The sequence below is a fragment of the Carex rostrata genome, chromosome 24, assembly GCF_964058835.1.
Source record: "Carex rostrata chromosome 24, lpCarRost1.2, whole genome shotgun sequence".
NCBI lineage: Eukaryota > Viridiplantae > Streptophyta > Magnoliopsida > Poales > Cyperaceae > Carex > Carex rostrata.
Window position 1 is genome coordinate 8147237 of NC_135941.1, and position 12042 is coordinate 8159278.

At 33.8% G+C, this 12042-nt stretch overlaps 2 protein-coding genes across 2 annotated transcripts; one reads left to right on the forward strand and one right to left on the reverse strand.

The window, feature by feature from the left end:
• The first annotated feature begins 5529 nt into the window (after nt 1-5529).
• On the forward strand, nt 5530-8341 carry LOC144575912 (putative membrane protein At1g16860). The gene is made up of 5 exons (XM_078326168.1): nt 5530-6058; nt 6402-6658; nt 7232-7387; nt 7510-7718; nt 8007-8341. Exons 1-5 carry the CDS (start codon nt 5647-5649, stop codon nt 8197-8199), a joined length of 1227 nt encoding a protein of 408 aa, XP_078182294.1. The 5' UTR covers nt 5530-5646; the 3' UTR covers nt 8200-8341.
• Nucleotides 8342-8814: 473 nt separating this feature from the next.
• LOC144575841 (RPM1-interacting protein 4-like) lies at nt 8815-11647 on the reverse strand. The gene is made up of 4 exons (XM_078326085.1): nt 11541-11647; nt 9866-10201; nt 9385-9588; nt 8815-9107 (listed from the first exon to the last, which is right to left on the reverse strand). The coding sequence occupies exons 1-4, from the start codon at nt 11544-11546 to the stop codon at nt 9072-9074; spliced, it is 582 nt and encodes a 193-aa protein (XP_078182211.1). The 5' UTR covers nt 11547-11647; the 3' UTR covers nt 8815-9071.
• Nucleotides 11648-12042: the final 395 nt, after the last annotated feature.

A 12042-nucleotide genomic window follows, 5' to 3' on the forward strand; every position in this document is an offset into this window, starting at 1 on the left:
CGGTTTTATTGTTTTGTTAAGCCACCGTTGGATCAGCAATTTTCAAAGTGGCTTAATAAATAGTAAAAAAATTCAGAAAAATATAAAATTTGGTCTCCAAGCACATATTAATATGGAGAACAAGATGAACGGTTCAGATCGAATGAATTTTGAAATTTAAATTTAGACCGTGTGTATTTCGGCCCATATGCTACCGAAAGCACATTAGCCTATCTCTCTCTCTCTCTCTCTCTATATATATATATATATATATAATTAGCATTATTCAACAAGTTAAATAATATAAATTTATCCGGTCATATGAAAAAGTATATATAGCAATCGTAGTTGATATTCTTTATCATTATATATGTTCACACTTTACTTATATATATATCTATCAGATTTGCAATGTTATCTACCCATATTTAATAAATTAATTAATTAACTTTTATTTTTATTTCTTTAGAAAGAATGGAACTATAAGTTTATCTTACGTGTATATATATCAAGACACATATATCTATATATACTTTGGTACATCTAAACAACAATTCGCAATCAAAATTAAAATGTACTAATAAAATCTAAGAGCAAAATCCTATGATCGATATTCCTGAGAAATTAAGTTTGGTACATTTGCGTCTTAACAATCATATATGATATCCTCAGCAAACGTACATTTTTCAATCATATCATAAGAAAAATCACATAAATATAACATTGTTTCCTTCCTTTAATATATATTAGGGAAATTTACCTCCATGCCACTCCAAAACTTGAAAATTATCAAATTGCCACCCTAAAACTTAAAATTACTTATTTGCCACCCTAAACTCATCAAAATTATCAAATTGCCACAATATACATCAAATATACATATTTAATTAAAATTATTATGAAAAATATTATATAATAAAACGTATTTTCGTATTTCCCAAAATACCCTCCAAGAACAGATGAAATTTCGCCTCTCTATCTTTCACTCTTCCTCTCTTACGCCCCTGTCTCTCTCTCTCTCTTTCTCTCCCTCTCTTTCTCTCTTTCGGGATGAAATTACCCCAAACCCTTCTCTTCGCCTAACCCCAAACCCTTCCGTCGGAGGAGGCTGGAGGTCTGGCCGCGCCAATCCCCTTCCCTCCCTTCGCCTCTCTTTCACGCTTCCGTCGATCTGCACTTTGTCTTCTCCTCTCTTTAAACCCTAAGATTGCCTCTGCACTCGCCAATCCCCTTCCCTTCCGTCGACAAAGACTGAATTGGTACTTATTGTTTCTTCTATTTATTCTGATAATTACTAGGGTTTGTGGCTGAATTCAAGTAATCAAGTTAACTTTTTGGCTAAATTAACCATTTGAGTGAACCAAATCTGTCAAAGGTGGTGACTTAGGGACCCTTTGTAAAAGTGTTATCACTGGCTGTTTATTAAGCTGTATCTTTACTAGTGCAAAGGGATAAGAAATTAGAGTGAACCATTTGGCTGTTTATTAAGCTGCATATTTCAAAGATAGGTAAAATATTATTTGATTACTTGAATCTGAGAGAAAATGCTATTATTTTAGGAAGCATGGCTCTGAATTATGGGAGAAATTGTGAGAAATACAATGCATGGACGAGTACGAGGAATATCTTCGCGAATCTGGAATTGTGACATAGCGGAGTGTTGTCGAGCATGTGGTATCGGACGTTCGTAGAAATGAAGCTCGATATGATGTTGAGATGGGAGAATGGAAGAAACACAACTCTTGCCTTATTAAATTAGCAGAGAAGATTAAATTCCTTGTTGCTATAAATGTATTTGTGATGACCGTTATTTTAATTGTAATGATATGTAAGTAGTGATGTTAGAATTTTAGTAATGATGATGATCAATTGTATTAATCTGTTGCTGCTTTGAGATAATTTTGGCATATATATTTCAGGATCTGTTGCTACTTTTATGCAAGTAGTGATGTAGCTTTTGCAGATTTTGAGTTGTTTTGTAAGTTCATCTGTAATTTTCTTCTATGGAAGTTGTTTTGTAAGTTTATTATGTAATAGTTTCATAGACATCTGACTAGTATTGGAGGCTTGTTTTTAATGGATAATCAGGGATGCTGGCATAATTGTAAAGTTTTAATTCTAGTATTATAGAAAACAAAATGCTTAAACTAACCTATTTATTTTAATGTCACTTGGTTCATAATCAGCGACAAATTGTATAAAAAGGTGCATGTGCTGAAGGTTGATCAATGGTGATTGTGCTTGTAATTTTGATAGAAATTATATGCTTATGCTATATAGAATTTAAGCATTTTGAATCAGGGGAAGGTTGAATTCACCACGCAGTGCTATAATCATTGCCTTGAAGTTTTTTGTTTTATTTTCTTTCTCTATTCAGTTATTTAATTTACAAGAGCCCTTGATGCACATTTTCTCAAATCTACCGAAAGATGGCTATCTTTTGACAGAAACAGCAAAAATATGTTACTACTACACTCTGAAATAATAGTTAACACTTGTCATTAAAACAGAAGTGTTGAAGCCCTAAGTCTTCCTTGTTCTCTTCCTGCAATGTCTTCCCTAAAGCATGCACCATCTTAACCAACTAACCAACAAGGTTGAGTTTTTCATTCCTACGAGTGACAAGAATATAATTCATAGGAAATTCTAAGCAAGAATATTATAATGCAGTAACTTTTGTATATGAATATGATGCAGTAACTTTTGTGAATTTATATATGATGCAGTAAATTTTGTGAATTTTAGTCTCAAATTTAATTCTGATTTCAGTTCAATTATGAATAAAATAGACTTGAAGCAAATCGTTGCAATTTAATTCTGATTTCAGTTCTTATGTTTCTCAATTTAATTCTGATTTCAATTCTTATGTTAAACAAAACTGAGGGTCCAATTTAGACTTGAAGCAAATCGTTGCAATTTTGTGAAATCAGAAGCAAATCGTTGCAATTTAAAATATGCAAATAAACTTGTTAAACAAAATTGAGGGGCAAGAACAGCATGTACTTCAAAAAAAATATGCACATAAGATTTCAAATTGGGAACAAGAACTTGTTAAACAAATCCAAAAGCCTTCGGGCCAAAACCATGTAGACAGGTACCCAAAACTCCAAAAGCAGAGGTTAAAATGAACATTACTTGCTTCAGAGGTGATGCTTCCGCGGCCAAGAGAGAAGGGGAATGTGCAAAGAGAAGGGTTTGGGGTTAGGCGGGGTTAGGCGAAGAGAAGGGTCCGGGGTTAGGCGAAATGTTACTGGAAAGAGAGAAAGAGAGATAGGGGCGTAAGAGAGGAAGAGAGAGATAGAGAGGCGAAATTTCATCTGTTATTGAAGGGTATTTTGGGAAATACGAAAATACGTTTTATTATATAATATTTTTCATAATAATTTTAATTAAATATGTATATTAGATGTATATTGTGGCAATTTGATAATTTTAATGATTTTAGGGTGGCAAATAAGTAATTCTAAGTTTTGGGGTGGCAATTTAGTAATTTTCAAGTTTTGGAGTGGCACGGAGGTAAATTTCCCTATATATTAAAATTTAAACAAACAGTTAAACCCAAAAAAGTAAGCAGAATATAAAAAAGAAAGATCTTTTCCATATAATATGGACAAAAATCACATATAACTGCTATTATTAATTATATCTCCATCAGTGCTTGGAACTACCTTTTAAAAAGTAAAAACAAATGTACATACTTTATTAGATGATTATGGAGTGGAAACATTACTTTAAATTTTGTTAAGATATGCCAACATCATAAATTTTTATAAAGAGGAAGGTTCAAATGCTTTTATTTTTTGTGTCTTCATTATGCCTCCACTTTTAAAAACTTTAATAACTCAAAGTTTAAAACTTAAAAGTCAAAATAAAACCGTTAGATGTGATCTATGTTATTTTCATTGTGTGGTCATAAAAAATTATCACATTTTAATTTTGTTTTTATGTGAATCAATAAGTTGAAAAATCAATGTCTAAAAATTATTCACATTAGTACGTTTTTTACAAGCTCTTGATGACAACTAAAATAAAATTGAAATGTTATTAATTTTAACACATGCATAAATAAAATGATGTAGATCATATCCAACGGTTTAATTTTGATTTTTAAGTTTTAAATTTTGAGTTTAATAAGTTTTTAAAAATGGAGGCATGATGGAGGCACAAAAAATGAAGGTATTTGAACCCTTCTCTTTTATAAATAACATGTTTACATTTCAGTTAATAACCGCATGAAGAAAAAAAATTGTGAATATTATTATAATTGTGTCATTGTATTAGTTAGATAATAAATAGTTGTCAAGTATAACTATTTATTAAAAATTAACGTCGACTGATTGTTGTTATCGCATGGTCGGCTATTAGACGTGCAATAGTTTTTTTGACAATGAAAAAAGGTCTAGATCTTATTTCATTAATAATTTTGAAGTTACCAAAGATATATAACTAAATAAGAAAAACAATTCTACTCAAAATATTTGAACATAAAGCAAATAGAAATAAAATAAAAAATAAAAAACAGATTAAAGAGAAATAAGAAAAAAAAAACTGAAAAATAAAAAGTGCAAAATAACTAGTATAAATTTGTGCTTTCACTTGTTCTTAAAAAGTGCAAAATAACTTCTCTCCATATAACAAATTGTGTAATTAACAATATGGACCTTTCTTTCTTGCTAAACTTGAATTCCTTTAAGCCTGCTACCGTGTTTTCATTCCCATATGATATTCCTCCTGGTATTTTTACCTTCATCCTTAATTCTATTAACCTGTATAATATCCTTGCTTGCACACATTCATTGAATAAGTGTAAAACCGATTCAGATTGTGCTTTACACATGATATATCACATCTGTTAGTGAGACTCCATCCCCGTCTGTTTAAATTGTCGACCGTCAGTATTTTGTTAAAGGAAAACAATCATGCAAAGACCTTGAGTCTTAGAGGCACCTTTAGTTTCCATATTATGTTGGTCGTTTCCTTTATACTCGGTATGTTCATTATCGCTTGATATGATATTGATTTCACCGTGAAAGTTTCTGCTGCTGTCCATCTCCATTTTATTCCATCTTTTGTTTGGGATAATTGCACCACTGATGTACATCAGTGATTGTAGCCTCCAAATTTATCATTTTGTCACTAATAAATTATGTAATAGTACCATAGCTATAACTAATTATAAATGTATAAGGATAATCACATATATTTGAAACAACGCATTGGCAAGTATCAAATAATTAATGTTTTATTTAATCCAATTGAAGCAATATGAAAGTAATTAAGTATATATAAATCCGAAAGGCATAGCGCAGAAAATCCTGTGTGCTGAGTCGGCAAGCATCACAAGTGGACACTAAATTGCTTACTTCATCATTTTGTTCATTAATTCCCGTGCTTTTGCTTCTATTCCAATTTCCAAATTGACAGTTTGACGCTTTACATTTTCACAATCTAAATCAGGCCTTCCCTAGTCAGAAACGCCCATCAATCATCATCGACGCTTCTGATCCCTCCACCTGGCCCCGTCGGCCCGGCACGTGCCCCTTTTCTTCACCACCTTCTCCTCTAAGCTCTCTCTCTCTCTCTCTCTCTCTCTCTCTCTCTCAAAGCATCGTACCATTTCTTTCCATCTTTTTCTCCACTATCGAGGTGCTTCCAAAATAACTCATAATGCATCAGTTGGCCAGCGGCTTGTACGTCTCGGGACCACAACCAGAGACACCATCTAGAGAGCGGCGTCTCTCGTCAGGAGGTCCGGTACCTTACACCGGTGGCGATGTTGCAAAGTCCGGCGAACTTGGGCGTATGTTCGACATACCGGCCAATACTGGTACTGGTGTTGGCATAGGCGGTGGTGTATCTTCTCCTCAGATGAGTAGCCGAGGCTCGAGTCGTGCCCCCTCGGGCCCGTTGCATAGACCATCTCCTTCGGCTCATTCTGGACCGCTGTCGCAATTGCAGCATTCTGGACTGCTTGTGGGCCCCTCGCCGTCTCGGTCACCCTCTGTGTCATCACTTGGTTCAGCCAGAAGGGTTGTGAAGCAACCGGTGCCGGCTGTGAAGGAGAGCAAATTTGTCTTTGGTACTTTACATACTCTCTTTATAAGGCATCATGTGTTATCTATATATATATATATATATATATATATGCAATTATTCATGTAGCTTAAATCATTCAAATCTTTGTTTCTTAAATCAAGCATAGCAACCAATCTGGCAATTCATTGTAAAACCCTTCGGAACCCTGAATTATCTAAATAGATATATCCTTGGTTTGCAAGTGTATTACTGACAAGCATAGAAAACCATACGTATAATTAATCATGCCATTGATTGATCATACAAATTAAGCATGTTGGTTTATGATGCACATTGATTTTTCTATGGCCAACTTCACCATTAAAACAGCTAAGTGCATGATCCAGGTATTCCATTCTATTTTTACTTGTTGGTGGTGGTCGTGCTGGCGGCTGGGGTTGGTGTCGGGATATTTTTATTTGCCGTGTCAAGACGGCTTCAGTTACTTATAGTGGTGGGAGGTTTGGTTTTGTTTGTTGTTCTGTTGTCAGTGTGGAATATCTTAAGGAAAAATAAGGAGGTTGAGAGATACTTCAGGCAGTTACCAGATACTACTATTGACAGAGCAAACTTTCCAGTGGGTGAACTAGTGAAGATCACTGGGGTTAGATTTCTGTTTCTCTTGTGTGTTGTATTTTTTACCGATTTCTATGTTACTAAGGCCGGTGTTTAATTAGAAACTTTTAAGTGTGTTTCAATGTGAAAATTTATTTTTGTTTTTCAACAATAGAACAGCCCATATATTCTTAATCATGCCTCTTGTTATTATCCTTTCTACAATATGTAAAATTCAAATTGAATGATCGCTTCCTAGATATTTTGATTGTTGCTGAAGTTTGTTGCATTGATTCTATTCAGTTATTAATAAAATACTGTGATCACTTTTGCTTAGGTTTGTAATTTTTTTCCTTAGCAAGCAATGAACTTTAACATTGTGAAGGAACATACTGATTTAAGAAATAGAATGTCAATGATCTAAACAAGGTAGATTTGAAGGTATTTCTCTATGTATTTAAGTATAACTCAAGCAAAATCAGACTGCAAATCATGTAGTTGACCAATATTTGCTAGTTGTGGAACCGTCGAGCAAATTGAAGCATCACGTTCTCCCTTTGTTTGTTGTTTCCTCCTTTTTCCGTCATCTTATTTTGTCATTTGTTAATTAACCAATTCATAGCAAGTGACATGTGGACATCTCCCACTGGGTGCATCATATCATGACATATCGAGATGCATATTTACATCTATCGACGTGTATGAATACCACGGATCCAGCAGCTCAAGTGCAAGTTCAAATCTTTGGCACTTCAAATGGGAATTGAAGCATTCAGCAGTACGTAGTAAATTTTAAATTTCATTCCTCATGTTTCTTTTCTTTTCTTTTTTGAAAAAAATTGGGAAATATGCCAAAAACAATAATCAAGATTCTATATGTTGACTTCTTTGTTCGTACAGAAGCACTTGGCAAATTTTTACATATCAGACAAAAATACGGGTACAAGATTTCTTGTGAGAGCTGGAGAAAGCACAAGAGTTACACCCTATGTTAAATCCAAAACAGTAGAAATTAACAAGGACGAAGGGCAGATATCTCCTGATTTTCTCAACTGGTTAGAGGAGAATAACCTCTCTAGCAACAGCCTGAAGTTACGCATTAAAGAAGGGTAGTTTATTTTTCTCTTTATTTGTCTCCATAAGCAAAATCATTCCACCATTACCAAAGTACGGATATATAGGAACAAAATAAATAATAAACTTGCAAATATCTGTCATTAAAGAATGATCTATTTACTCATCATTTTTAAGTGTTTTTGGTTTAGGTTTAAGTTATGAATATTTCCTTTTTTCCGCAAAAAAGAAAAAAAAATATATATTCATAACTTCAATCTAAACCTAAAACCAAATTTGTTGCTGTATTCTCCTTTTAAGTTGTGTTATTTTGTAATATCCAGGTTTATCAAAGAAGGGGATACTGCAAGTGTGATTGGTATTATAAAACAGCAGCATTCGTACAACATTATTGATCCCCCAGGAGGTGCCATAACTACAGGTTGCCAATGGAAAAGATGCATGTTCCCATTACTTGTTGAAGGTCTAGTCATAATAGGAAATGAGAGTAGCGATGACCTTGTCTATGTTGTTTAGTGTATGCCGTCACCATATATATATTTTTTTTACCTTTGGTTAATTACTGATGCCCACCTGAAATTCTAATTTTGCATATAATCCCGGAAACTCAAAAACTTACCAAAAATAATTGTGAATTGTTGTCCTCTGTGGAAAGAAGAGAAGTTTCAGGTTATAAGTTCAAAAGCAGAAAAAAGTTGAGGTGGCTCCCCAATTGTGCATGGCTATATTGTTATTGCATTTTCCTCATTAACTGTAACTGTAAATAGGTGGATTGTGTGGTGATGGTAATTCAGGAAGTGGGGGAATATTAATGCCTCACTTCTTTTCTATAATTGTGGAAGACAACTTTATGAAATGCACTGGTGTTTGTAATAATGTAAATTAAATATTTGATAAAGTGTGTTCTTTCTATGTTGGATGAAAACCTCTTGAAGCAATGGTTGGCATCATGTTTTTTTTTTTGAAATCCTAATAGAAGCTATTACGTGTTGGCATCATGTTTTTACTGATATAGACAGATTTGTTTGTCCCTTGCATTCTCTCTACCAGTCTTGTCGGTGCAATTATGGGGGGGAATGATGTCGAACGATTTCTCAGCAACAAAGTCAAAGACGAGTATGAATAGCTGGATAACGAATGGTACAATCAAGTTTCATACAAGCTAAATAAATAACAACTGGTACAATCAAGTTTCATACAAGCTATGTCAAGTGACGAACTCTACAGTATACACAGTGATAAGAAACGAAAATTTTCTTTTTAAGGATGAAATAGCATCTTCATTTGATAAATTAATTAAAAAAAATGAATAAATGAAATCTATGAGTATGACCATAACAAAAAAGCATGTCAGAAAATCCAATCCCTCGCAAACATAAGCTGCTTCATCAATTTCTTGTAGACGGAGAAAAACAGCCCAAAAGCTAGAAAGTTGGAAATGTACAAAATTTTATTAATACACCACGATACTGGAGGTTTCATCATTGTAATTACTTCTATTTTCATATATAATTGTTTGACATATTATTTTATTTTCCGGAAGATACAAAAAATTGTTGGAATTCAATTCACGAGACATCATTTACCAATTTGAATAGAAAGATTAAATCTGATACCATTTCAACATGAATGATAATATTAATATACCTAGCATGTATGAGTAGTATAGCAATAGTTGGTAACTTAGAGTGATTTACTTACCTTTGAAAAAAATGAAGTGTCATTGCGATACGTATCCCTTTGCGGGGTGCGTACCGGCTCGACAGGCATCTGCATTGGGGTGGCTTTTGCAGCATCCTTCTTTTTCTTAAGGTTTTCAAATTGCATGGTATAACCTCCTGCTGGTGTTGAGTTTACATCTTCCCATTCACCAAATTTGGGCACTGCATTAGGTCTTTTGTTGGGCTACACACAGAGAATCTCAACTTAGAATATTAATTTCGACTTCAATAGAGGGGAATTTTTGGACAATTGATTTAGAAAATTATTAAAAATTTCAAGAAAAATAAAAAGGTCAAGTTTAACTTTTTATTTTAGATGGATAAATTTGTAAATCTAGCATCAAGGGATATTCTCAAATTTCTATCAAGTCCAAAAGTACTCTGTTTTTCAAAATAGCAAGACACCAATTTCTTTTCAAATAATTACACAAGTGAATTCAATGTTAATCTACTACACTTACCCCTGGACTTTGGTGCGATCTTGCAGGGGAAGGCTCGTAGCTAGATCCTCCATAATTGTTATAATTCGGCTTCTGATAATTATAGTTTTGATGATGCTCGGGTTGTGGCTTAGGTTGGCTAGGTTTCGGTGCCACTGCTTGGGGAGGTGCTCTGTTCTGGGGAGGAGCTCTGTTTGATGGACCACCGAAATTCACATGTTGCATTTGTTGAGGGTCGTTAGGGTTTATGATTTTTTTCGGGCCGGCATTTTTATCATTGCGTACATTTTCGAAGTACATTGTGTACCCTACATTTTGGTTCTCCCATGTACCGAATTGCGGTACACTTGGCCGTTTCTGTCAAAGAAAATTCAATAATAAAACTCAGAACATTAGCAATTATACATAATGTGAAATGTAGTTTAAAAGGTTATCCCTTTATAATTATGCAAAACTGTCTAGTCTGCAACATATGCTGCAAAATTTTATACAGACATTTCCATTCAATAGGAACTGGTGGCATAAAAGCTGCTTACGTAGAAAAAAATAATACAAAATTAAACCAACAAAAAGCAGAGCAGTTGTAACCACACAAAAAGGGAAGAAACAAAGCAGAGCAGCTAGACCTAGGAAGTTTATTTTATTTTTTTGTATAGTCTCATTTCGTTTTCTGGTTTTTACTTGTCCTTCTTTTTCGCTTTCTATTTTGATAAGATGGAGAAACATTGTTTTCATTATTTAAAAGAACTCATGAATTGTCATTGTAATTGTCAACAACTAAATTTAATTACTATACATGCAAAAGGAAAAGGTTATACGTTAGAAAATAATGGTACACAAATAAATTACGATTTCTGGAAGGTATACCTGCAATTTTAAATGGTTGAGCGCATATGGATTGTTAAACCTGAAACAACTATTTTATCTAGTTTGAAAACTGGAAATCTCTACTCATAACCAACTAAGAGCTTATATATATATATATCTTAGTTAAATTATTGATTACTAAAGTAATTAGTGGAGCGCAACTACTCGTTTTAATTGGTGTACCTACTACCAGCTTTAATTTGGTTACCACAATTATTTTCTGGGAAATACGAGACATAAATTCTTAAAGTTATTGTACTAATATAGAAAATTGAGAATAATGGTTTTCCCCTCTTCGTACTTTTCAACACTTTCCCCTCATATTTTGGTTTGTAGAACAGAACCCGCGTGAAAATGAACTCGATCTAGCAAAATTAAGAAGAAAAAACAACTTGATTGGGCACAAATCAACTATTTCACTCCAATGCAATCCAAACTAATTCTTCAATTTAGAAGATTAAACCAGCAAGCATCAGATGCGAAGGACTAGGCTATATTTTACACATTTCTCAAGATACAAACAAATGTAGGTCTTTGAGCATATATAATTTCCCCTTAAGGAAAAGAGAATTTGCAATTTCGCAAGGAAGAAGAAGAAGAAGAAGCAGCAGCACGAGAGAGAAAGGGCTATTCAAAAACTAATATTGTTTAGGAACTAAATAGCTTCCCATTTAACGAAGCTCTTAAATTACATTCTGGCAACAAATTCCGCATTAGGAGAATTCAATGAATAAATTGTTCCGAGAGATTCTTCTCGTATGATTGAAGAAAGAACAACCAAAAACAGATAAAATAGTAATTAAATGTAATAAATTAGAAATGAGCTTACAGCCATGGCGCGCGTTGGAAGAAAAAAAAGAAGGAAGATTCTGATGAGATTTGGATCTCTTGCGACTTTCTACTAAAATTCCCTTTCCGATTGATTATACATGCACTGCAATTACATTAATAAAAGCAAAAGCAAGCGTATCTTTATATATATAACAGCTCAAAGCCTCAAACAAACAAACAAGCGAGCGCGTCAGTTAGACCGGTTCCTGCGGCGGCTTAAATTAATTACTTCTAGGGACCGCAATGTAATTGGGAAATTGTGGGGCCCACATGTCAGCGAGCGATTCATGTTAGGAGATTGAGAAGTGGTCGTTGTAAGATATACAGCTCGATTAGTGCATGAATGAGACCAAGTTGGCATGTTTTGTCGCTCAGTTTGACCAAGTCACAAATTCAACGTCTCCTCTCTCTCTCTCTCTCTCTCTCTCTCTCTCTCTCTCTCTCTAAAATACAACTCGGTCGATGCCGCTTATTCTTCCACATTTTTCAAACGGAAATGA